The following is a 25711-nucleotide window of genomic DNA, read 5'->3' on the forward strand; positions in this document are numbered from 1 at the left end:
GTCTCATCAACTGCACTGTGCTGCTCTGCTATGACTCCCAACTACCTTTTAAGGCCCGATTCTTGGGAGCTTCTACCAGACTCTGCCCTGACTCCAAAGCAGACCATGACTGCCTGAAACAAAGTGGGTGTGTGTTTGGATCCTTGAGGATTTTGTTTCTGGCAGGTGCTGATTTATTTTCACTTCGCTGGTACTGGAAGGCCTAAGTTCTCAACGTCTGTGAGCGGCTGTTCTCAGACCACCAGGGATGGTGGCAGTGGGTACTCGCCATCAACACTCACGAAATAGAACAATACTCAAAGGAAACTTACTTCATCTAAAAGGCGCTCCTTTTCAACTTCAATAAGATCAATCATAAGACTATAGAAATAACAATACAACAACTTTAGAACACAGAAAACCACTTCTGAAAACTGAAATAAACTTAAGCATTACTCTATGAAAAAGTACTCCAGAAAAGCAACAGAATGCTACAGTTTATCAAGAAACAAGCTTCATCCTCCAAGCTTCCTCAAGCTTCCACCCGGGTGTGAAGTGAGCAGGGAACACGCAGCACGGCACGGCTGAGGTCAGGGCTGGGAACGCTGGTCCTCCCCACAGGCAGTGAGTGGTCTGGAGGCGCCCCGGGCATGTGAGCATGTCTACAGGTGAGCCTGGGGCGTGCTAGTCTACAGGGGAGCCCCGGGGCGGGGCGGGCAGGTCTACAGGGGAGCCCAGGGTGTGCGGGGCAGACGCATTCGACCAGGGTGGGTGGGACGTCCTCTCTCTGAGCCACACCCGCTGCTCCGGATCGGACTCCGTAGCGGTGCGCTGAACCAGGCGCTGACCACCTTTCTAGCCCTGATTCCTCAGCTCTGACCGGCACCTCTAGGGCCGCGAAGGCGACCCCGACAGCCCGTCCCACTTCCCTCAATAGTCCTGCTCTGCTGGGAAGAGTGAGGCGGCAGGAGCCAGAGCCGAGCAGGGCGGGACGATCGCACGCCCGTCTTCCGCAGCCTTTCCTCTCTGTCCCTGCGCGCTGCCCCGCACGGCCCTGGGTCCCCTGCTCCACTACAGACGCCAGGGGCCCAGCCAACCCCCCGGGTCTCAGCCCCTGACGCCGGAATCTAACAGAGGCGTTACTGCAAATCTCATCTGTTCATTGCCTTGCCTACAACCTTTTGGTTGTTCTTCGATAAAGGGTCTCACAAATGAATTCTGAGGTCACAGCCTAACACACAGGCCATCCTTGATGAAACCAGACCTGTTCGGTGTCATTTACCCTTCTATCTTTTTTGCCACAAGAAATTCAGTTATATAGGCTAAAGTGTGTTTTTTGATAGTTCATATTTTTTCAGCTGTACATGTTCAATTTAAGTAAACAAGTCAGTATTTATTTTACCAATATATAGGCACAATGTAAATTACTATCTATCCCCACCTCCATAGGCCAATAACAAATTAGAAGTTCACAAACCTGTTTCTAGAGCCTGGAGCCCAGCGGCCTGCTGGGTGCAAGGCTGGGGAGCTGGGCTGCGTGCGGGGCCGCAGCTGGTGGCTGAGCACTTAAATGGGGCAGCACAGCCAAGAAAGTGAATTTCAAGTTTTAACTTAGCTTTCCTTTTCTTACTTAAATGTAAAACTTGTTTTAGGAACAAAAAACATGTTTTAAGAGGTCTAAGGTAAAACAAACCTAGCATCAAAAAGCCATTTTAACACACATGTAACATGTAATAAACCTGCTCTGATGTTACAAGTTTAAGAGTGACTATCAAAGAGGAAGAGTCCACACCCTCGGTCACGGAGGACTTACCTTCCGAGGAAGTCATCCTTGTCTGGGTCTTCGTCAAAGAGCTCGATCTCCAATTCCTGTCCGGGATGTTCATAGACCAGAGCCTGGAAGGTACCAGTGCATGGCTGTCTCACCCTTACGAGCATCTGTTCTGAGTTGTAACCGCAGCTGACATCGGCGCCAGCAGCTGCTCCGCACTCAGGCCCCACTATCAGACCTGAGACATGGTTGATGGCAGAAGCCCCTGGGAACTCCCCTCGCATATGGCACTGCGCTTGCTCCCACTTATCGGGGCTACAGGCTCAGACCTCTCTCCACTCCTGCAGCAGCCCCAGGCAGGGCTGGCCCCTCACCACCACACGGAAGTTGGGAGGTCCAGCAACAGACAGGGCAGGGAGGACCAGAAGCTGGTGGGGTAAAAAGTGTACCCTCTTCCAGTTATTTCCAAGCCGCATGCCCTGGGATGCAGCAGTTCACTCCGAGAGGCACTCTCTGGGGGCAACTTGGCCAAGTGCACCAAATACAGCCCCATGGCACCCAAAAGGCACTGGTTACAGTGCTGAGCCCAAAGGCCAGATCCCTCGTGTAAAGACATGAGGGCGTCCTCTCACGTGAGTGGCTGTACCTGGGACATGAAGAGATGTCCAGATGCACTAACTGCAAACTTACACAGCAGTACATAACTAACCTCATCGTGGAGTACGTCTGTGTGTTAGTGGCCAGTTATTTACTGAGACAGCTTAATGTGATTAAGGTTTAAAATTGTGTGTGAGGCAGGGATACAAGGTGAAGCATGTTTAAAGACTGAAAATCAAAGCAAAGAGAACTGCGCACTGAACAAGCACACCACCACCACACGGGGGTGGGAGCCGGAGCGGACCCCGGGAAGGGCGTGAGTGCACCCCGGGGAAGGGCGGGAGCAGACTCTGGGGAAGGGCGGGAGCGGACCCGGGGAAGGGCTCACGGCACCCACCGCTCACCTCGCACCAAGCACTCGCCACTCCCTCACCTCATACACCTCGTTCCACTTCGGACTGAGGTTCTCCTTGATGACTTTGCTTTGGAAGATCTGGTTGCCAACTCGAATCACTCCATAGGGGTCTGACTTCCCCTTGACAAGTCCCTTAAGGTAAGTGTCTTTTCCTTGAAGATCCTGAGCTTCAATAAAATGTATCCTCAGGACACCCTGGAAAGAAGACAGAGCAGACTATTCACCGGTTCACCCACACACCTGGAGCAGAGGCTGGCTTGGGGACAAGACAGAGCCTCTCCCCTGAGCAGAGAAGGCAAACATGAGCGCCTCGGGTGCAAGACCAGGGCCCAAGGCTCTGACCAGAGGCCAGAGACGGAGGCGCCGGCTGAGCTGCTGACCCTCCTGGGGCCCAAGGGTCTGACCAGAGGCCAGAGATGGAGACGCCGGCTGAGCTGCTGGCCCTCCTGGGAGGGAGGGGCCCCGGCTGGGCAGGGCCGACGGCAGGAGCGAGGCAGGCGACACAGGGCCCCGTGGGCCCGGAACAGTGCAGTGTCCTGGTAGGAATCCCATGGGCGGTAACTGCAGTGGAGACCAGCACCCCAGGATGCAGCAGACTCTTCCTAAGGCCTTCATACCCACCGATCACTGTGCTGCGTTTTTAGAATAATCCTATGAAATACTGTCATTAAACCTATTTTATGGATAGGAAACTGAAACTCTGAGATACATACACTCACAGACAACATGGTTCTCTTTCCCTAAGATGTTGCTTAATTGATAAAATACCCACCCTTTACCTTGTGTTCACCTTTGTTTACCTTGTGTTCACCTGTGTCCAAGGTAAACACAAGTGGTAAAGTTATCTTTAGAGGGGGTAGCGTTCTATACCATCAACACTTTAAGTTACCAGGTACTGTTCATGAACCAATCAGCATAGGATGACACATATTTTTATAGATAAATATATGCAGATGACACCACCCTTATGGCAGAAAGTGAAGAGGAACTGAAAAGCCTCTTGATGAAAGTGAAAGAGGAGAGTGAAAAAGTTGGCTTAAAGCTCAACATTCAGAAAACGAAGATCATGGCATCTGGTCCCATCACTTCATGGGAAATAGATGGAGAAACAGTGGAAACAGTATCAGATTTTATTTTTTTGGGCTCCAAAATCACTGCAGATGGTGATTGCAGCCATGAAATTAAAAGACGCTTCCTCCTTGGAAGGAAAGTTATGACCAACCTAGATAGCATATTCAAAAGCAGAGACATTACTTTGCCAACAAAGGTCTGTCTAGTCAAGGCTATGGTTTTTCCAGTGGTCATGTATGGATGTGAGAGTTGGCCTATTAAGAAAGCTGAGCGCCGAAGAATTGATGCTTTTGATCTGTGGTGTTGGAGAAGACTCTTGAGAGTCCCTTGGACTACAAGGAGATCCAACCAGTCCATCCTAAAGGAGATCAGTCCTGGGTGTTCACTGGAAGGAATGATGCTGAAGCTGAAACTCCAATATTTTGGCCACCTCATGCGAAGAGTTGACTCATTGGAAAACACCCTGATGCTGGGAGGGATTGGGGGCAGGAGGAGAAGGGGACGACAGAGGATGAGATGGCTGGATGGCATCACCAACTCGATGGACATGAGTTTGAGTGAACGCTGGGAGTAGTTGGTGGACAGGGAGGCCTGGCGTGCTGCGGTTCATAGGGTCTCAAAGAGTCGGACACGACTGAGTGACTGAACTGAACTGATACTTATAAAAATAACAGCCAACCTCCTGTTTACATTTTCACAAATCTAATGCTTAGACATTGTGGCCACATATTTAAGCGGCAAGGAGGGTGGATCCGGGCAGGCTCAGACAGTCCCCAGTGCTCAGAGAACACAGAGCCCATGGCCTAGGAGCAGGAGGATTCCTACGTGCAAAGGCAGGCCTGCGTTCCCCGAGCTGAGGATGCTAAGTGAAGGAAGAAAGACATCCCCACCTCACCCGTGTCCCATCACACCTGCTGAGTGCCAGCAATATGACTAACTGGGATGTGAGGACTGGGGTGCTGTTACTTTGAAAAAAGTAGGACTGCTCATGAATGTTTGTTGGTCTGTGCACTGTTACTAAGATCGAGCTTACTAGAAGGGTAACAGACAGGGGGAAAGGCTGGCTACTTCTACTTCATGAAACAAACTCTGAACTGAGCCCAGACACCATGTGACAGGCTGCCCACTCCACCTCTGGAGCCCACGGTCAGTGAGATCACACGGGCGGGACACAAACCATTAGGAGCAGCCCTCCGAGAACGTGCTCTGGGCCTCAGACAGGATTCCACACCCATGGCTGGCGGGCTCACGTGGTCTCGGGCTGAGGTTGTTTAGTTTACTCAAATGAAGGTGCCTCCAAGATGTGTGGTCACCTGTGTGAGGCACCACCCCAACCTGCAGATGAAGACACTCTGAGGGATGTGATCCCAGAGTGAAGCTGCCGCCAAGCCCCAGGCCGTGACTCAGCCCAGCCCTGCCCACTCACTCCGTCTAGGGGGCTTAATACCCACGGCACGTCCGCCCTGAAGGACTCCACAGACGACCGCTCCTCACGCCTGGCAGGAGCCTGGCACAAAGTTCCCAGCTCAGGCTAAAACGTACATCTTACACACAAGCAGAAAGTGCTTTCTGAGGCAGTAAATAAGTTGTCACAGCTGTCCTTTACAATTTGCAGTGACATCTGCAGAATTAAATTCCTGTGAGCACCTCTGAGGTTTAAGAACTGCCCTTAAGTCTCCGAAAGCTTTAGGCCAAATGGCCCTTAGCCAACCTCCTAAGGACGAGCAGGACAGACCACTTTTACAGCATCAAGATCTACATGGCAAGGTCATTGTTTGAAGAAATACAAGAAGGCTCAGCACCCATGTACGTGAAAAGTTCCTTCAGTCTATTTTAAGTGTTAATGAACACATGCTTACCTTTGGTACAGGAAATCGCAGCTGAGCTATTTGAACTTCGCTGACAAGAGGGACCGTGATTCGATTGGGAAGCACCAGATAGTTTGATATTATATCCAAAATGATAGTATCTGATAAACCACTGTTAGGTGGGAGGTTAAAAAAAAAACAACAATGATCAGACATTTCATGTTAGTTACCACCCGTAACAGCGAACTTGGCATAAACATGATACAATACCCCACCAACAGGTCAGAGCTAGTTCCCCTAAGACAGTGTTCATGCTGCTACGGTGACAATTATGCGGGATTTATTCTGAGAACATGAGGTAATCTTCTGGCTACATTTCTCAATGTCCTAAATCACACTCATACATTTGTTTCCATATAACTTTATCATTGATTTAACACTGAATATACATTTAATTAAATTTCTTATTTTAACATAAAATATTTCAAACATACATAAAAGTGCAGAGAATATGAAAACAAACATTTACTCATTTCACATTTATTACATTAAATTCATCTTTCTTGTTATATATGTGGAGCTCCTAATGAAGTACAAGAATTTACAGTTCATTCTTCTTTACACTTTATTAGGTACTGAATACTGTAATCAGTTTGAAACAGTATAGACCACTGCACAGAGAATTCAGTAGTAGGAATAGAGTTGTGGGGGCTAAAGAAACTAATGTACTTTCAATATCCTTTTTGTCTGTTCCTTGTAAATGTGTGTGAGTGGAGAGTCAGGGGTCTCTGCAACACCACTCCTGAGGGCCCAGAACCTGAGCTGCACAGCTGTGCGAGAGCACCTTTAGCCAGAACAGCAGAGTCCTAGAAGAAACTTACTTCTTGCCAGTACTTCTCAGATGTCAGCATTACGGACATAGCAGATGTAAAGCAACCACAGCCGGAACATCCCCTGGGACACAGTGACAGTCCTATCGCACCCTGAGAGATGACCGAGCCTCGCTGCAGGCTGGGGTCCAAACGCCAACCAAGGCGTGGAGGCTCAGCGCCAGCCCTCTCAGTTCAACGTGGGAACCACGCTCCCCAGACAGCTCTGCTCTGTGAAGAGGCCAGTAAACCAGCGTCTACACTCCAGAGGGACTCGGAGGGCGTAAGCTGGCAGACATTGGATCGGTGCTCACCAAGCTGACGACGGAGGGGTCCCTCAGAGCTTAGCACCCAGCACCCTCACTCCAGGCAATCTCCCTGCAGAAGCATGAGTTCTGTTTATTTCGAAAAATCTACTGAGACAGAAGGCCCCTCACTGCTGACGCAAGTGCTTCAGGACCTGCTCGCTGCCCCGGGGGTGGGCTGCGCCTCACCTCCCGCTGACGCCTGTGCTGCCAGCAGAAGGCCCAGATGGCACCTCCACCGACGGCTCCCTAGCGGGCTGCACACCCCCTGAGTCGCTGCTCCCCCGTCCTGACCGCGGCAGGGCCCAGCACACAGCACGGCTTCCTCACGCCTTCCGCCCTCCCGGTCTTCCTGACCCGGTCCTGCATCACCTACAGCCTTCACCCCTCACACTCGGGTTAGGGCTCCTCACTCAACAGTGACGGGGAGCGCGAACACGCGTGGTGACGTGAACTGACTCAGGAGTCCTGCCGCCTCCTCACACCTCGGCTTCTGTTCTGCAGTCAATGCAGGGAGCAGGCAGACGTTCATTTAGTAAAGCTTGGGGCAAGATTTCATTGTGTTAGGTTCAAAGTTATTAAATATTTACTTTTACAAGATAAGGTCTGCCACAGCTGTTACCTGATAAAATCTTCACAAAATAGTGGCCCAAGTTTTACGTTAAGTACACATGCATATATTTTATCGCATGAAATTTACATAATTATATATAAGTGATGTCATATATAAATATATGTAATTTTAAAGGAGTATTTTACTATATTTCTTTTATACCATGGTCTCATTTTTGCATGGTGTGTGTCTGTTTCCACCTGTATTTCTAATATATATGCATATATATTAACAATATATGCAATCCTATACATACCTAATATATAAGAATATGTTTTATATGTGTATAAAAATCTACATATAGAATAACAGCTAGAAGGTATGCCACACTGAATCTGTCTTCATATAAATCCACGAAATGAACCGAAGCTGTATCTGCACGTGTGTATCTGTGTGTCCTTGTGTACGTGTGTTTCTCCCTTTCCATTGGTTTGGGACTGACTCCAGAGCTGTGGGCTCACGGCCAGGAGCCGCCCACCGGCTCTCTGTGCCACAGTGCAACCTGCAGAGGAGACGCCTGACAAGCATGGGTCGCGGTGCTGAGGGAAGGCAAGCAGGATCCACGTTATTTTCTGCACTAAAGGACAGCAGGGATTTGCTGCTTTGGCCACTGACCAGCACCCTTTCCTCCAACTCCGGGAGTCCTTCTTTTGGGGGACTTCCTGTCCTTCACTGCAACTTTTTCAAGCCATTCTCTGCCTCCTCTCAGGGTGGGCATGAGACCCAGACCTGATCATCAGAACCAGGAAAATTTGTCCAAGGAAAGGCGGACAAACAGAGGTCAACTCTGAAACTTTTGCTGGAACTAGAGGGACATTTGCTGGAATCTTCTCCTGAGGTTGCTAAGCATGCCACAAAATAGAAGCCAGAAGCTGCTACTTCACAGCAAGAGCCTGCCTGGCAACAAAGCCACACACAGAAAACGGTGGTCAGGAGGCGTCCTGTGGACATTAGCGTCCAGCCCCGTCTGGCCACCTGACAGGGCCACAGGCCACACCCAGCACCCAGAGCAGGCACTCCCCGCCTGCTTGGTGGATGGAAGAACAGACTGTCAAAACCTTTACTCGCTTAATGAAGACCAAGTGAGCTGGGTTTGTTCTTGAAAGCAAGATTGCTAACCAACCCTTTTACAAAATTCTTTTAAAGCTGTCCTTTCCAAGAATCTTTTAAAGATAACGGTACTTTTCTATATCCAATAAATCACAGTACCTAAAAAAGTTTTATTATTACAACTATGCCTCAGCTTATTAAAGTCTTCATTTTTTCCTGATAATGAAACAAAATAAAATTCTTTCTAATGGCCACTTCAAGGAGATAATAAATACAAAGGAATAGAAAAAAAAGCAGACTGAACCAAGGCTTTCATAATTCAATTTTCTAAGCAAAATAGGGAAAAGAACACCACAGATTAACAAAGTGTCCACCAGGAACACATGCACCTGTAACCAACACTTCACTCGCTTTAACCTTCAAACGCACTTTAACCTTCAAATGCACGGTAAGACCAGAAGAAGCGGGTTCCTGCTTGGTGCTGACTGACAGTCTGCCGCTGTCGCCTTCCATCTTGGAGGACAGACGACCTGCAGCCTGACTAGGAAGCCTCACCGTCCTCACAGGAGGGACGTGCCCCGAAGGCTTCACAGCTCGTCTGGAAGGAGTCCTCACGGTTCAGACACTAGAGCACACGGAAGAGCAAAGACTCCCAGCGCACCCCGCAGCCGCATGTCCGGGCTGACTCCTCCCCGCCCAGGAGGAGTGCATCAAGGCAGAGAAGGCAGGAAGGGATGGGGCAGCACAGCTTCGACGTAGCCAGAAAGGGCTTAAAAACTTTTTAAACTTTTCTTTATTTTTCTGGTATATTAAAACACCAAAACTGGAAAGACACCTCATGACAAATGAAATGGCTCCAATGAGCCCCAACAGGGCTCGCGTGCAGCTGCAACCCAGAGCCTGAGATGCAACTCGGGTTCCGGAGCCTGAGCGCCCTGCCTGAAAGGCACGGACGCTGGCTGGGAGACGGCGCTCAGCCGCTGGGCTGTCTCATGACGCCGCCAATGCACATGCCATCAGCAAGCTGGCCACAGGGCACGACAGAGTACTTACTTCAATCCAGGAATGTCGAGAAGATTAGTCAGTCCTGTCCAGTTAATTTCTAAAAGCTGTTTTTAAAAAAACGGCAAATATAGTAAGTATGCAAACTACTTCTAATTATCATTATCAAATTATACAAGTCTTTTCTTTATAAATGAAATGGGCTACTCAGTACATAATGCTGTCCTATACCTTGATTTTCACTTTATAAAATATCAAAGCTGTTGTCCCTTATTGGTACTGATAGCTTGCCTGTTCTTATGTTTTTTGATATCATAATTTTCTCCAGTAAAATCATAATTATTTATATACCCACCCTCCTATTGATCAGCACTTAGAATATTTGCAGTTTATCCTTTTTGTAAGTAATGGTCATAGCAAATACCCTCTTCCAACAACACAAGAGATGACTCTACACATCTATATAACCAGATGGTCAATACCAAAATCAGACTGATTATATTCTTTGCAGCCAAAGATGGAGCAGCTCTAAACTGTCAGCAAAAACAAGACCGGGAGCTGACTGTGGCTCAGATCATGAACTCCTTATTGCAAAATTCAGGCTCAAACTGAAGAAAGTAGGGAAAACCACTAGGCCATTCAGGTATGACATAAATCAAATCCCTTATGATTATACAGTGGAAGTGAGAAATAGATTCAAGGGACTAGACCTGGTAGAGACAGTGCCTGAAGAACTATGGACGGAGGTTCATAACATGGTACAGGAGGTGTGACCAAAACCACCCCCAAGAAAAAGAAACGCAAGAAGTAAAAGTGGTTGTCTGAGGAGGCCTTACAAATAGCTGAGAAAAGAAGAGAAGCAAAAGGCAAAGGAGAAAGGGAAAGATATACCCAACTGAATGCACAGCTCCAGAGAACAGCTAGGAGAGATAAGAAAGTTCTCTCAAGTGAACAATGCAAAGAATTAGAGGGAAACAAAAGAAAGGAAAAGACTAGAGATCTCTTTATAAAATTGGAGATACCAAGGGAACATTTCATGCGAAGACAGGCACAACAAAGGACAAAAATGGCAAGGATCTAACAGAAGCAGAAGAGATTAAGAAGAGGTGGCAAGAGCACACAGAAGAACTACACAAACAGCTCTTAATGACTCGGATAACCACGATGGTGTGATCACTCACCTAGAGCCAGACATTCTGAGGGGGCCTTAGGAAGCATTACTATGAACAAAGCTACTGGAGGTGATGGAATTCCAGCTGAGCTATTTCAAATCCTAAAAGATGATGCTGTTAAAGTGCTACACTCATTATACCAGCAAATTTGGAAAACTCAGCAGTGGCCACAGGACTCGAAAAGGTCAGTTGTCACTCCAACCCCAAAGAAAGGCAATGCCAAAGAATGTTTAAATTACTCTACAATTGCATTCATTTCACATGCTAGCAAGATTATGCTCAAAATCCTTCAAGCTAGGCTTCAGCAGGACATGAACCGAGAACTTCCAGATGTACAAGCTGGATTTAGAAAAGGGAGAGGAACCAGAGATCAAATTGCCAACATATGCTGGATCATAGAAAAAGCAAAGGAATTCTAAAAAAACATCTACTTCTGCTTCACTGACTATGCTAAAGCCTTTGGCTGTGTGGATCACAACAAACTGTGGAATATTCTTAGATGGGAATACCAGACCACCTGACCTGCCTTGCGAGAAACCTGTATAGGAGTATGTCAAAGCTGTATATTGTCACCCTGCTTATCTAACTTATATGCAGAGTACATCATGGGAAATGCCAGGCTGGATGAATCACAAGCTAGAATCAAGATTGCAAGGAGAAATATCAACAATCTCAGATATGCAGATGATACCACCTTAATGGCAGAACGTGAGGAGGAACTAAGGAGCCTCTTGATGAAGATGAAAGAGGAGAGTGAAAAAACTGGCTTAAAATTCAACAATCAAAAAACTAAGATCATGGCATCCGGTCCCATCACTTCATGGCAAACAGATGGGGAAAAAGTGGAAACAGTGCCAGATTTCATTTTCCTGGGCTCCAAAATCAATGTGGATGGTGACTGCAGCCATGAAATTAAAAGACACTTGCTCCTTGGAAGAATAGCTATGAAAAAACTAGCCAGCGTATTAAAAAGCAGAGACATCACTTTGCTGACAAGGTCTGTATACGCAAAGCTACGGTTTTTTCAGTAGTCGTGTATGGATGTGAGAGTTGGACCATAAAGAAGGCTGAAGGCCAAAGAATTGCTGCTTTTGGACTGTGGTGTTGGAGAAGACTCTTGAGAGTCCCTTGGACTGCAAGGAGATCCAACTAGTCCATCCTAAAGGAAATCAACTCTGAATATTCATTGGAAGGACTGATGCTGAAGCAGAAGCTCTGATACTTCGGCCACCTGATGTGAAGAGCTGATTCACTGAAAAAGATCCTGATGCTGGAAAAGTTTGAGGGCAAGAGGAGAAGGGAGTGACAGGATGAGATGGCTGGATGGCATCACTGACTCAATGGACATGAGTTTGAGCAAGCTCAGGGAGATAGCGAAGGACAGGGAAGCCTGCTGTGCTGCAGTTCATGGGACTGCAAAGAGTCAGACATGACTTAGCAACTGAAGAAGAAGAACAACAAAATGGTTCAGTGAATATCTTTTTACACACGTGTTCTTACAGGGACCAGCATTCAAAAAGTTGAAGCTCTGGTCAGAGATACATGTTCATTTTTATGCTGATATACACTACCTTGTTGTTCAGTTGCTAAGGCATGTCACTGCCTAATTGCTCTAATATTGTACCGATTTACATTTCCATCAAAATTGTATGAAATGTACTTTCTTTACAGCCACACCAAACACAGATGTTAAAAATCAGTCTATTTGGCAGTTAAAGAATGGTTACTCCATCACTATTTCAAACAGCATTTTCCTGATATTTGGAGAAGGGACCAGCTACCCACTCCAGTATTCTGGCCTGGAGCATTCCCTAGACTGGACAGTCCATGAGGTTGCAAAGAGTTGGACACGAGTGAGTGACTTTCACTTTCACTTTTTTCCTGATATTAGTGGGATATGTTCCATTCATTTAGTCAACTCTTGTATTTTTTTTGCTCAGTTTTCTAGTGGGTATTTCAGAGAAGGCAATGGCACCCCACTCCAGTACTCTTGCCTGGAAAATCCCATGGATGGAGGAGCCTGGTAGGCTGCAGTCCACGGGGTCGCAAAGAGTAGGACACGACTGAGCGCCTTCACTTTCACTTTTCACTTTCATGCACTTGAGAAGGAAATGGCAACCCACTTCAGTGTTCTTGCCTGGAGAATCCCAGGGACAGCGGAGCCTGGTGGGCTGCCATCTATGGGGTCACACAGAGTCGGACACGACTAAAGCAACTTAGCAGCAGCAGCAGCAGCTAGTGGGTATTTATCTTAGAATAATTTCTATATAGTTGGCTGAGATTCCATTAAACAGATGTGGACAGGTAAGAAGTACTGATGAAAACACGACTTCTCCTGTCAAGGTGGGTCCTGCACGTAATGCAGCCACTTCTGCTTTACACGCAGAAGACGCTCAGCGAAACTGTATGGCCTCTGTCACTCACACACACCGGAGTGACAGAGCTGGGCAGTGAGCAGCTGTAAGTGTGCACTGAAGCGCCAAGATTCCTTTGGACAAACCCAAACGCAACAACTTTAATAAAGTCCTGAGAAACTAACCTCCATAGCACTCCCTGGTGGTTTAGTTGCTAAATTGTGTCCAACTCTTGCGGCACCATAGACTGTAGCCTGCAGGCTCCTCTGTCCATGGGATTCTCCAGGCAAGAATACTGGAGGGGGTAGCCATGCCCTCCTCCAGGGGATCTTTCCAACCCAGGAAGCAAACCCAGGTCTCCTGTCTTGCAAGCAGATTCTTTACCGACTGAGCTAAGAGGGAAGCCCATGGACGCCCTAGACCATGACGGCGATCTCTAGATGCATCTGCCACTAAAGGGAACAGGAGACTCTGAAGAAACGGCTGATTCTGGGTCTGGGGCAAAAACTGCTAACATGAACCTGGGGCATCCTGCTGAATCAGAAGGTCAAAGAAACTCTCAATGGTCCTCCCAAAGGGCGATCACGTCGAGGGACTAAAACTAGATTATAAGCTCGGGTAACAGAGCACCTACTTGCAGGACACTTGTCAAAACGATGAGATGTACCTGAATGCTACCCGAGTTCAGAGAAAAAGAATAATACTAGGGGGATGGGGAAAGAATTCACAGAAGGACAGACTCAGCTGAGTTTGAAGAGATACGAATGCAAGGAAGGCTCCAGGCACGCCCGTTCAAGGCCCTGAATGGGGAGCTGGCCTGTCCCTGAGCACAAGGGAGGCCAGAGCACACAAGAGTCAAGCTGGAGGGCTGTGGAGGGAGAGGAGTGTGAGTGACTCTGGGTTTGAGGACGAGACTGAGTGTGTGACTGAACAGGTGTCCAGATATGTGAGAGAGAAAAGTCCACCCAGCCCTAGGGGCAGATCGAGGAAAAGCAAAGAAAATTAGTGCCCTCCCCATCAGCCCTCAGTCTGGATGGATCTCCCTTTGGGAAACTGAAGAGCCAGTGGGAAGCGTTCCCAAAGGAGAGGAAATTACCTCTTTCTGAGGGCTGAGAAGCAGCAGTGAGGGCAGGGGCGGGGCAGGGCGGGGCGGAGACCCCCTGCACCTGGAGCCCCAGCAGCCTGAGCAGCACAGGAGCAAGGGCAGCCTCGGCCACGCCTCCCGAGTGCCCGCTGAGGGCCTGTGGGCCCAACAGAATCCGCACCCACAGACACTGCTCGTTTCAGCGCTGACTGCACGCCAGCCTCCTACACAGGAAGTTTGCTGCAGACATACTGTGGCTCCGCCCTTCCCCAGAGCTCTTGAATTTGCTGGTCTGGGCTGGTGATAAAGGTCAAGAATGTTTTTCTTATGTTTTAACAGCCCTGGGACTTCCAGCTTCCACTTGGGATGCAGCAAACTGGGAAGAGTGTCACTCCTGAATGCACAGACAGCTGAGGTGACAGAGCCACCCTGGGCAGGAGAGCCAGAGCAAGCCCTATGAGAGCCAGAGACAGAAAAAGAAAGAAAAGACAGGCCGGCTGCTCAGAGGCCAGGACAGAACTCCCTCTGCACCACACAGGTGCAGGGTGCTGAGAGCGCGTCAGGCCCTCCCGGGGCACGGGGAGGGGCCGCTGAGAGCACCAGCACCCTGGCGGTGTGGCATGAAGCTCCAAAATAGGGCAGGATATCAACCCCTGCTCCAAGAAACTCAGAGAACATCTGGCAGGATAAGTACCCTCAAACTCCCCAGTGGCCCCATTCTGGGCCCTCCTCAGCGCAGTGGGCTCCAAGGACCCCCCTGCCAGTTTCTGCCTCATCACCTCACTGCTGCCTCCCACAGAGGGTGGCAGGATCAGCCTCCGGGACCCTCTTCAAACGCTGTGTCCTCCGCACTCCTGGTCTCAGGGCCAAGGACCTGTGCCTGGCGCAGCTGGAAGGGGGCAGGCCAGGACAGACGGAGAGGGGAGGCTGGCTCCTCCTCGGGGCCATGGCAGCTGGTACTCTGGCCTGTGGCCTGGAGGACCAGAGGCCATGGTCTCGGGGAGAGAGAGCGAAGCAGGCAGAACAGGCCTGAGAAAGGACGGCAGCCACAGTGGCCACGCACCAGTCATCCTGTTCCTGATGCTCGGCTGCAGCCCCTGCGTGGATTCCATGAGACAGCAGGACATGCTCATTCTGTTTTTAAAGTCCCCCCTTCATCCTCCTTCTTTGCTTAATGTACATCAACTGCTTGCTCCTTGGAAGAAAAGCTATGACAAATGTAGACAGCGTACTAAAAAACGGAGACATCACTTTGCTGACAACGGTCCATCTAGTCAAAGCTACGGTTTTTCCAGTGGTCACGAATGGATGTGAGTTGGACCATAAAGAAGGCAGAGAGCCGAAGCTTTTGAACTGTGGTGTTGGAGAAGACTCTTGAGAGTCCCTTGGATTGCAAGAAGATCAAACCAGTCACTCCTAAAGGAAATTAGTCCTAAATATTCATTGGAAGGACTGATGCTGAAGCTGAAGCTCCAGTACTTTAGCCCCTGATGCGAACAGCTGACTCATCTGAAAAGACCCTGATGCTGGGAAGGATTGAAGGCGGGAGGAGAAGCAGCCGGCAGAGAATGAGATGGTTGGATGGCATCACCAGCTCAATGGCCATGAGTTTGAGTAAACTCTGGGAGTTGGTGATGGACAGGGAGGCCTGGCGTGCTGCAGTCCATGGGGTCACAAAGAGTCGGACACGGCTGAGCGACTGAACAATAACAACGTCAATTGCTGGAGTCCTAGCTAGATGGATTCAATTTCTTTTCACAATCACTCTTAAAGGAAGATATTAATTCCATTTTATAGATGAAGAAACTCAATCTGCGGATCACAGACTCAGAAGACATGTGCTTTGCTACCAGGGAGGACCCCTCGGATAAACACATTCAGAGTGAGCCCAGACCACCTCCTGGAGAAGTTCTAGAAAAGGCCTCCCAATTCAGTCTAGTCTAATCCACACTCCTGAGATGAACCTAAATGTGACCTAAGGATTCTGAAACACCCTCAAGAGCATACCCCAGAGGCAATGCCAATAATGTCAAGTCAGCATGAGTGGGTGGCCACCAATTTCTGGGACATGTCCAATGGCAGACAGTGGGTCTCCCTGGCTTTTCCCAGAACCTTCATCCAAGCTTACCAAACCTTGACCTCTGCTGTCAGGACCCACCAGAATGCTAAACCTACGTATAGGAAAATATTTTATTTCTTAAATACTTGAAGACTTCTGTATGCCAGGTACTATACTGAGTATTTTTACCCACTGACATTTAGTTGTCAAATCTAATCTTTTACCGGAGGTATTATTGTACTCTCCATGTTACTGATGGGGAAACTGAGGCTTACAGAAATCAAAAACAGTTGGGCCTCAGTGTCCAAGGATCCCAGCTCCATCTCCTCAGATTTAACCAATAATGGATCAAAAGTGTTCAGAAAGAAAAAATATTCCAGAAAGTTCCAAAAAGCAAAACTTGAATCTGCTGCACTAAGGCAACCATTTACATAGCATTTACATTTCAACTATTTACACAGAAGTTACACTGTATTAGGTGTTACTACTGATCTGGAGATGATGTAAAGGATGCAAGAGGCTGTGCAGAGGTTATGAGCAAACACTGCCATTTACTAAGGAACCTGAGCATCTGTGGACCGTGGTTGTGGGAGTCCTGGGGCCATCCCCTGTGGAGACCGGTGGCGGGAGACGGCAGTCTGATCAAAGAACAGGAGGAACCAAGAGTGGGAAGTGAGGCTGGGAGGCCTGCTTCCATCACTGAGCCTGAAATGGGGCAGCACATCCATCCATGCGCTCCACGAGGGCAGCATTTCAGAAACTTGCAGTTTTGTTTTTTATAAAGCAAGTAGCACATTATCAAAACTAAACAAATCAACAAGCAAAATAGTGTACAAAAGTTTCACATTCAAAGATTTCCATATGTCTAAATCATCCAGTCAAAATCCCAAAATCTTTGTTTTTCACTGTGGTGGGGAAGGACTTGGCAGACGGCAGGGAACTGTGCTCTGATATTTTCCAGATGAAAGTGACCGAAAAAGTCCCTTTTCTGTGAAGATTGTGCTTAGGGGCTGTAATTCACCATATAAAGGTACCAGTGATTCTCAACCTCTCACAGCCACATCCTGCTTTTCTGAGTGCTAAAATTTCATTTGGAAATTCGTATTATAACGTTATTTTTACTTTTTGGCTGTGCGGCGTGCAGGATCTAGCTCCCTGAACAGGATAGAATCCCCACCCCCTGCAGTGGAAGTATTGAGTCTCAACCACTGGACCACCAGCAAATTCCCAAACGTATTAGTTTTATAATGAGGAAAAAGTTGTCTATCAAGAGATGTTAAAGCATAAAGAGATGAAAACATACAGGATTCATGCCTCAAAGGGAATAAAGTGAGATAAGCTCTTTTTCTTCACTCTGTTCTTTGGTATGCACACATTCTTGTCAGTGAATGGGAAGAAGAGAATGAAATAAACCTTGACTTACTGGCTTCCTAAGGAAGAAGATAGACAAAGCTCCTACTAAGGGCATGTCTCCAATCAATGGTTCCAGGATCACCCGCATTGTACCATGAATCTAAATTTAAATGGGAAAACAAAGCATTAATGGAAATAATTTCACAGGCCCTTACTGACTCAAAAGGAGGGTGCAAGATCCTGACAGTGATTCCTGAGCATATGACTTCAGGCTTCTCTAACTTCAAAGGAATTCTGAGTTAATAAAAACTTCACAATTTTCTTCCTGAATAGAGCGCAGAGAATCTGATAAGAAAATGAAACTTAAAAAAGCCTTACCTGTATACTCTGCACACCAGCTCTACAAAAATATCGCTTGATCTCCAGATCGATCTCACAATTCCCTACAAAACTAGCAAAGAAAAAGTTCTGATTACATTCTCTTCCTCATCACAGACCCAAGCTACAGAATCTGAATACAGTGCTAGTAAAGCCACCAAAACCGGACTGTAGGCAAGCTGTAACCTGCAGGCCAGCTGGGCCAGAGTCCCAGCACCTGGGCTGCGGCAGCCACAGCCCCCAGAGTCAGCACGGCCACACGGAGGGCGAGGCTGGCTGCCTGGCCAGAGGTCTTGGAACAAATGTCACTTCTCAAAGGGCAGCTTCTGGAGCAGTCTCTTGATGGAGTATAGTTTTCATGTGTCTCATAAATAACTCTGTTTAAAACATACACAAAGCTTAGATCATATTTCCTCACAAACAATGTGCCCATGCTCCCCCACCGTGAGAAACCAGCAGTGCTCAGGCCCTCAAAGACATTACACCTGTTCGAGGCATCAGTTTTACTCAGCAACTGTCCCTTCAATCGTTAATGTGAACACCCATGAACACTGTGTGACGCTGCATGGAAGGCTTCACCTGTCTTTATAAAAACGTGACAAGCCCATAATATTTTTGTGGAACCTGAATGGTTTGATGCCCACCCTTGATTCTAGGAGCAGATCATCTTGCTCCTGCCCTGGAGCATCGGGAGGAATCTGATAATCACAACAGACAGTGTCTAAGCACATGAGCAAAATATCAACAGAAGGCATCTGGGATGAAAGTCTGCCAACAGTCACATTCCTGCCTTAAAAGTCACTGGCAATGGCACCCCACTCCAGTACTCTTGCCTGGAAAATCCCATGAACAGAGGAGCCAGGAAGGCTGCAGTCCATGGGGTCTCTGAGGGTCGGACACGACTGAGCGACTTCCCTTTCACTTTTCACTTTCATGCATTGGAGAAGGAAATGGCAACCCACTCCAGTGTTCTTGCCTGGAGAGTCCCAGGGACGGGGAGCCTGATGGGCTGCCGTCTATGGGGTCGCACAGAGTCAGACACAACTGAAGCATTTTGTGTGTGTGTGTGTATAGATTCTTTTGGTGAAGAAGGTGCACGCGATCAAGGACACATTTTGGTAGAAGGCTGCTAGCAGTCACAAGAAGCAGACGTCTTCGTTAATGATTGTAGAGTTTTTCTAGCTATGAGAAGATGAAAGAAACTGGGCTCATAAAATCTTCTCTTGAAAATATCGAACTGCTTGAAAGTCAGTTCTGCCAGTCTTCTGAGAGCACAGAGGGCCTCATTCCTGGTCTCTGCTCTGAACTCCTTTCAGGGGTGTGGAAGGGCAGTGACCACAGTGGCTGGGTGACCTCATCCTTGTAGAGGCAGATGGCGAATGACAAGTTTTCTCCACATACCCTAAGACGTGATCATTTTATGTTCTATTATCTCTCAATTACTCCTCCCCCAACTCTACAGGCAGTGATCTAGTTACGGTTCTTGTCTGGAACATAGGAAAAAGTAGAATGCAGACTGCTTCAGAGACATGAGTGTCTGAGCTGCATAACTTGCATATGCTGCTATGTCTGCTGAAACCACAAAAGCCAGACTGCAGTCTTCAAAATGGCATCAGGTAACAGACTCATTTCAGTGTTTGTTTAACAAACGTGTATCAAGGGCTCCCTCAGTGATGGAATAAGAGAACAGGGTTCCCACCCCCTGAAGCTCACCCTCAGCCTGTGGACAGCCTTGCCAGGTACAGCTGACCCCAAGACAAACACGGGGCTACGTCTTTTACTCCACTCATGACAGCAGTATTTGCAGTGGTGCCAAATGTGTTGAAGACGCAGAGTTTTCCCATATTACATCATCATAACACTCTACGCTTCTTTCTAAAATAAAGGCAATTGGTATGGACTCTGTTCATTTACTACATTAATACACTTTAGAAACTCAAAGATGACACGATAAAAAAAATGACCCTTAATCAAAACAAAACCAACCCTGCTGAGCCATGTCAGTCAGTAGTTGGCACACAGCTGGGCAGGGGCCTCACAAAGCCATAAGCAGGTTCTTGAAGGACAAAGACAAGAGCCAGAGAAGCCCTCTACCACCAGGAAAGGCAGTTGGCAGACCCCTAATCAATTTTTCCCTATTACTTTTTATCGTGGTAAAATATACATAGCATTACCATCTCACTCATTCTGAAGTGCAAGGCGTGGCATTAAGCACATTCAGACTGCTGTGCAACCACCACCACCATCATTTCCAGAACTCTCTTCATCCTGCAAAACTGAGACTCTATGCCCCTCACTCAGTGACTTACATCCTCCCCCCGTCACCAGCAGCCTGCATCCTGCTCTGTCTCTGTGGGTCTGCTCCTCGAGAGGTCTCCCACAGCGGGAATCACACACAATCTCTTTGTGACTGTCCTGCTTCATTTAGCATGATGTCCCCAAGGTCTGCCCATCCCACTGTAGCTGGATGGACACCGCCCACTGTGGCACTGTGCCACTCCTTCTCTGAACAGCCTGAACGATGCTCTCCTGTATGCACACAACACGCCTTCTTACCCATCCAACAGTCAGCGAACACCTGGGTTGCTTCCAGGTTTTAGCTGTGGTGAACAAAGCTGCTATGAACTGAAGTATACAATCACCCCTCTGGGATTTTGTTTTCCACCCTTCTGGGTACGCACCCAGAGGGGGAAGTGCTGGGTCATATAGTCATTGTTCCTTGTTTTAAGGAGACACCACTGTTTCTACAGCAACCGTGCCCTTTGTATTCCCACCACCAACGTGCAGGGGCTCCCATCTCTGCACACTCTCACCCACCATTCTGGGTTGACAGCTGCTGTCTGATGGGTGTGAGGCGCCGCCTCTCGGGTGTTAGCAGTGGCGTCTGCACCCTCTCACGCGCCTGTGAACACTAGTCTATCTGCTTTGGAGAAACGTCCATTCCAGCCCCTTGCTCCTTTCTGAATCACGTTAATTGTTTTTTTGTTGTTGTTGTTGAGTTGTAGCAGTTCTTTATATATTCTGGATCTCAATCCTTTATTATATATTTGATTATATGCGTACATCTGATTGCACTGATTCTATAGATTACTTTGAGTGTTGGCTTTTAACAATATTAAGTCTTCCAAACCACAAACATGAGCTGTATCTCTATGTATTCATGTCGTCTTTAATTTTTCACATCAGTGTTTTGTAGTATTCATTGTACAAGTCTTTCACCGCTTCAGTTAATTTCTAAGTATTTTATTCTTGTTTCTACCGTAAATGAAATTTTCTTAACTTCCTTTCTGGACTTGTTTATTGTTAATGTATAGAATGCAACTATACATTTTTTTGCACGGATTTTGTATCCTTCTACTTTACTACTGCTTCCTTTCCAACAATGTCTGCATTTTGTTTTCTTCACACCTAGTTGCTCTGGAAGAGCTTCCAGTGCCGTGCTGGACAACAGTGGTGACGGGGTCCTTGCCGAGCTCCTGAGCTCAGAGGAGCCGTCTCAATTTCTCACCACTGAGCGTGCTGCTTGCTGGGGACACATGCCGAGTGCTCCAAGTGCAATAAACAAGCCCAGCAAGCTGACACTGTTTCTGTCTGTGCCCTAGGTGTTTTTATCATCAGAGTGTTGAATTTCAACAAATGCTTTTTCTGCATCAACTGAGATGATGAGGTGGTTTTCCCCTTCACTCTTAATACTGTGGAGTATTACATTGATCACTTACGATGAACCATCCTTACATTCTGGAAATAAATCTCACTTATTCATGGTGTATAATCCTTTCACTATGTTGCTGAATTCAGTTTGTGAGCATTTTCTTGACGATTATGGCATCAATGTTCACAAGGGATATGGGCCTGTAGTTTTCTTGCAGTGCCTTTAATTTCTTTTATTTTAACATGTTCTACGAATGGCAGTTATCTAAGCTGCTGCTGCTAAGTCATTTCAATCGTGTCCGACTCTGTGCGACCCCATAGACGGCAGCCCACCAGGCTCTCCTGTCCCTGGGATTCTCCAGGCAAAAACAATGGACTGGGTTGCCATGTCCTTCTCCAATGTATGCAAGTGAAAAGTGAAAGTGAAGTCGCTCAGTCGTATCCGACTCTTTGAGACCCCATGGACTGCAGCCTACCAGGCTCCTCCGTCCATGGGATTTTCCAGGCAAGAGTACTGGAATGGGTTGCCATTGCCTTCTCCTATCAGGGACTAAAACCAGAAAAGCTAAGTTTAGGTCCTCAACAAGAAGCTAGTCCAATTCCAACAAATAGCAGTAAGATATGTGCTCATTCTATTCTCTACTTTATGGGCACAGCTAAGTGACATCACACACCAGTAACTACGACAGACACACAAACTTACCTGATCTGAAGGTCCAGAATAATCTGCCTTTTATCCACATTCTCAGTATACACCTTAACACCATTGATCCTGAGGGGCTGAAACAAAAATTGGCTTCTTTAAAACATAGGAAGGGTAAAGAACACCAAACTCTGTGACCCAGCAGAGCTGAGAAGACGAGCCTGGGTCCCAGGCCCGGGCGGGAACACTCTGCTTCATGATGCTGTCGTCTCACCCCCAGGACGCTGGGGGCCTCTGGCCCTGAGCACCCTCGTCTGTAAGACACTCAGGAGGGTCCTGCAGACTGAGAGCGGCCCACAGGATGTGGGACCAGCAGGCCATAGAGCGCTGCCTAGCTCAGCAGGCGCTCGGGGCCGTGACCCGGCTTCACTGCCGCCCCAGGACCCTCAGTCCTTGCCTCCTCCAGGGGACTCTGACCCATTCCCTCTAGTCCACCCTTAATACCCTGTCTAAAACAGAAGTTCTTCTCATTTTATCTTTATGTTATAACTTTCTATTTTTTAATATTTTTATAAAAACGGAACTTTTTGAGTGAATCAAAAATATTAACTATATTTTCAACAGATAATACAGGCAATAAGGTGAGAATCAAATGACTATAAAAAGAAAAGGCAGACAATAATAAATTTTATATTTCAACATCATTTCAGAATCTTTTCCCAATTTACTGATTTGAGACCCCCTTCTAAGAAAGTTCGAAACATGACAGCTGGACATGAAAAACTCAAGCTGAAGAACCACCGGGTGCCCACGCTCACTCTGACAGTGAGGGTGTCCTGAAGTCTGATCGCCCAGTCGGCCGCAGGAGCAGACTCCAGGCCCACGCTGCCACCACCCCAGGTCGCAGGGTCTCCGCTCAGGCTCCCGTGCCCACTCCAGTCCCTGCATCAGACGCCTGGGTCCTCTATTCCTACGAGAAGTCCAAGCACCCTGTGACACTGAGCTCTCTGACCAAACCTGCACTACTCTCAACATTCCTACCTTTTGTCAGCATTAAGTTGAAAGTACACACACAAACATGAATGTAATTCTTTCTGAGACAAACTCAGTTGGAGCAAGAATTCCAAATCTGCATGAACATGAGTGTGCCTGACTGTAAGACACAGCCTGAGTGTTATTTTAAAGGAAAAGAAGGGGGCAGGGCAGGAGGAGGACACGCCTCTGAAACCGTCTGTAACCATCAAAACGCACGCTATTCACCACCCGCCCTTCACAGAAAACCTTGCAACCCCCATTTCATATTCATGTGGCATTCCGGTTTCTAACTGTGCATTCCCACTTGTCGTGGTCCCTTTAAGGGACTGAGGTAAAGTGGAAGCGAGAGGCAGTGTCCCCCAGGAGTCCTGCCCCATGAGCCGAACAGGGACCACGTCCAAAACGGCAGCACGCTGCAGACTCAGCCAGGAGGGCCACAGCCTGCACGACCCAGCTGGGCAGGACACACACGCCTGTCTCTGCACACAGATGGACCTCGACAAGGAAAGGCGACTGACGCCTGGGAGTGTGGGCTGGGAGGGAGCCTGGGGCAGGGACACAGCTGGGGTCACGGTCCTCTGCCCCGCCCCCTGGAGCATCCGCAACAGGACGCAGCACGGGGAAGGTGCTCGTGGGGCTCTGCAGCCGCTGACCCCTGGCTGTCGAGTTAGGATCCTGCAGGGTCGCAGTGTGGCCAAAAAATAAACTAAAAAAAAGTACTGTTGAACTCTGAACTCTTATTAGGCATAAAAACAATGTTACCTTGAAATTAATAAAACATTATGTGTCAATTATGCCTCAATAGAAAAAATGCTACCTTCAGCGGTTGCTAGTTACTGTGAACACTGACTTAAAAAAATAAAAAAGGAAACTTGCTGTTATGGTGGTCCCGAGGCTTCCAGCAGTGTTGGAATCAGTGACCATCCTCTGTATATGACTCGATTCCAAGAACAAAGTCCACCTTCCCCTTCCCCTGTGTCACTAAAGCGGTGCTGCGAGCCCAGCACTGGAGCCCCGAGTTGCTGTTTTGAAACATGGGGGTGGGGGTGGGGGCTCCTTCCAGCTTGTGTCAACCATTAGTGAGTTTCCACAGAAACCCCGTCTCCTGCAGGACAGTACAAAGGTAACTGTGATGGGAGAACGTGCGGCTGAGGGGCCCGCAGGTGGACCTGGACTGACAGAGGCAGCCCCGCGCACAAAGGAGGCGAGTCCCAACAGAGGAGAGACCCCGAGACAGGAGACCCAGGGAGGGCCTGCGCACACAGCCAGCCTTCCAGAAAACAGCTCGCTCTAGAAAGCAATGTGAAGTGGCTTAGCCTTCTCTCCAGTGGTACACAGGTAAGAAAGCCCGAGAGGAGACAAACCTGCTGCCCCAGGTCCACCCTCGTGAAGCTGAAGGTGCTGAGGTGGGTGTGTGCGCCCCGCACGGCCGGCTCTATGGTTTCTCGAAACAACTTCTCTATAAACTGGCAAATAAAAGGCCACATGTGTTTTACAGTCTGGAAAAGAGAAGGAGTTCAGGTTAAACATGGCTCAGCTGGTAAAGAACCCACCTGCAATGAGGGAGACCTGGGTTCAATCCCTGGGTTGGGAAGATCCCCTGCAGAAGGGAAAGGCTACCCACTCCAGTATTCTGGCCTGGAGAATTCCATGGACTGTATAGTCTGTGGGGTCACAAAGACTTGGACGTGACTGAGTGACTTTCACTCAGTCAAACAAATAGTACAGTATCTAAATCATCATGAAAAATCATGCTCGTACAGTTTACCAGAATTTTTGAAAGGCAAAAGCAGGGGGCGTCCTTTTTTGTTATGCAAAAACAGCATCTAAAATTTAAAAATGTATTATAACAATAAACTATTGATTAACCAACCTGTATATTGCAGGAATTAGTTATTTGAGTTAAATATTTTGTTTATGCATATCAGCACATTTAATCATTACTAAAAAGTCAGAAAGGGGCTTCCCCAGTGGCTCATCAGTAAACAATCTGCCTGCAATGCAGGAGCCACAGGAGACAAGGGTTCGATCCTTGGGTCGGGAAGATGCCCTTTAGTAGTGCATGGCGACTCACTCAAATATTCTTGCCTGGAGAATCCCGTGGATAGAAGAGCCTGGTGGGTTATAATCAATGGGGTCAAAGAGCTGGATATGACTGAAGCAACTTGGTATGCACAAACAGTCAGATTATCCTGTAATTTCAACTCAGTGCTAAAAACTTTCTAAAACTGTGTTGTTCTTAACAAACATTAATGAGTTCTCTTTAAGGACGGACTAACTTCCAGTGATTACGTTACGGGTAATCATTACCTACATTAGTTTTTACTACAATTCTAAGGATATATAAAATACAGAGATAAAAGAGATGTATTTCAAAGTATAATGATTTAAAAACATAACCTTTTTAAAAAGGCTAGATTTCTTGGGAGTTATCCCCCTCTTCATAAGAATGTTCTAAAATTTTCACTCACGACTATCATCAAAGTGAGGAGACACAGGGCC

At 47.7% G+C, this 25711-nt stretch overlaps 1 protein-coding gene across 5 annotated transcripts in view; it reads right to left on the reverse strand.

Moving 5' to 3' along the window:
* Positions 1–25711, reverse strand: part of ESYT2 (extended synaptotagmin 2) — a 78715-nt gene that overhangs the window by 21496 nt on the left and 31508 nt on the right. For all 5 annotated transcript variants that reach the window (XM_061415352.1, XM_061415351.1, XM_061415350.1 and 2 more), the window contains exons 3-11: positions 24574–24708; positions 22235–22311; positions 17881–17953; positions 17573–17662; positions 9532–9587; positions 5693–5813; positions 2781–2957; positions 1793–1875; positions 312–360 (exon numbers count right to left, since the gene is read on the reverse strand). In XM_061415352.1, the coding sequence (XP_061271336.1) occupies positions 312–360; positions 1793–1875; positions 2781–2957; positions 5693–5813; positions 9532–9587; positions 17573–17662; positions 17881–17953; positions 22235–22311; positions 24574–24708 (861 nt within the window). The remainder of the gene's footprint in view (positions 1–311; positions 361–1792; positions 1876–2780; positions 2958–5692; positions 5814–9531; positions 9588–17572; positions 17663–17880; positions 17954–22234; positions 22312–24573; positions 24709–25711) is intronic.

This window comes from Bos javanicus, chromosome 4, assembly GCF_032452875.1.
Source record: "Bos javanicus breed banteng chromosome 4, ARS-OSU_banteng_1.0, whole genome shotgun sequence".
In the NCBI taxonomy this organism is placed as follows: Eukaryota; Metazoa; Chordata; class Mammalia; order Artiodactyla; family Bovidae; genus Bos; species Bos javanicus.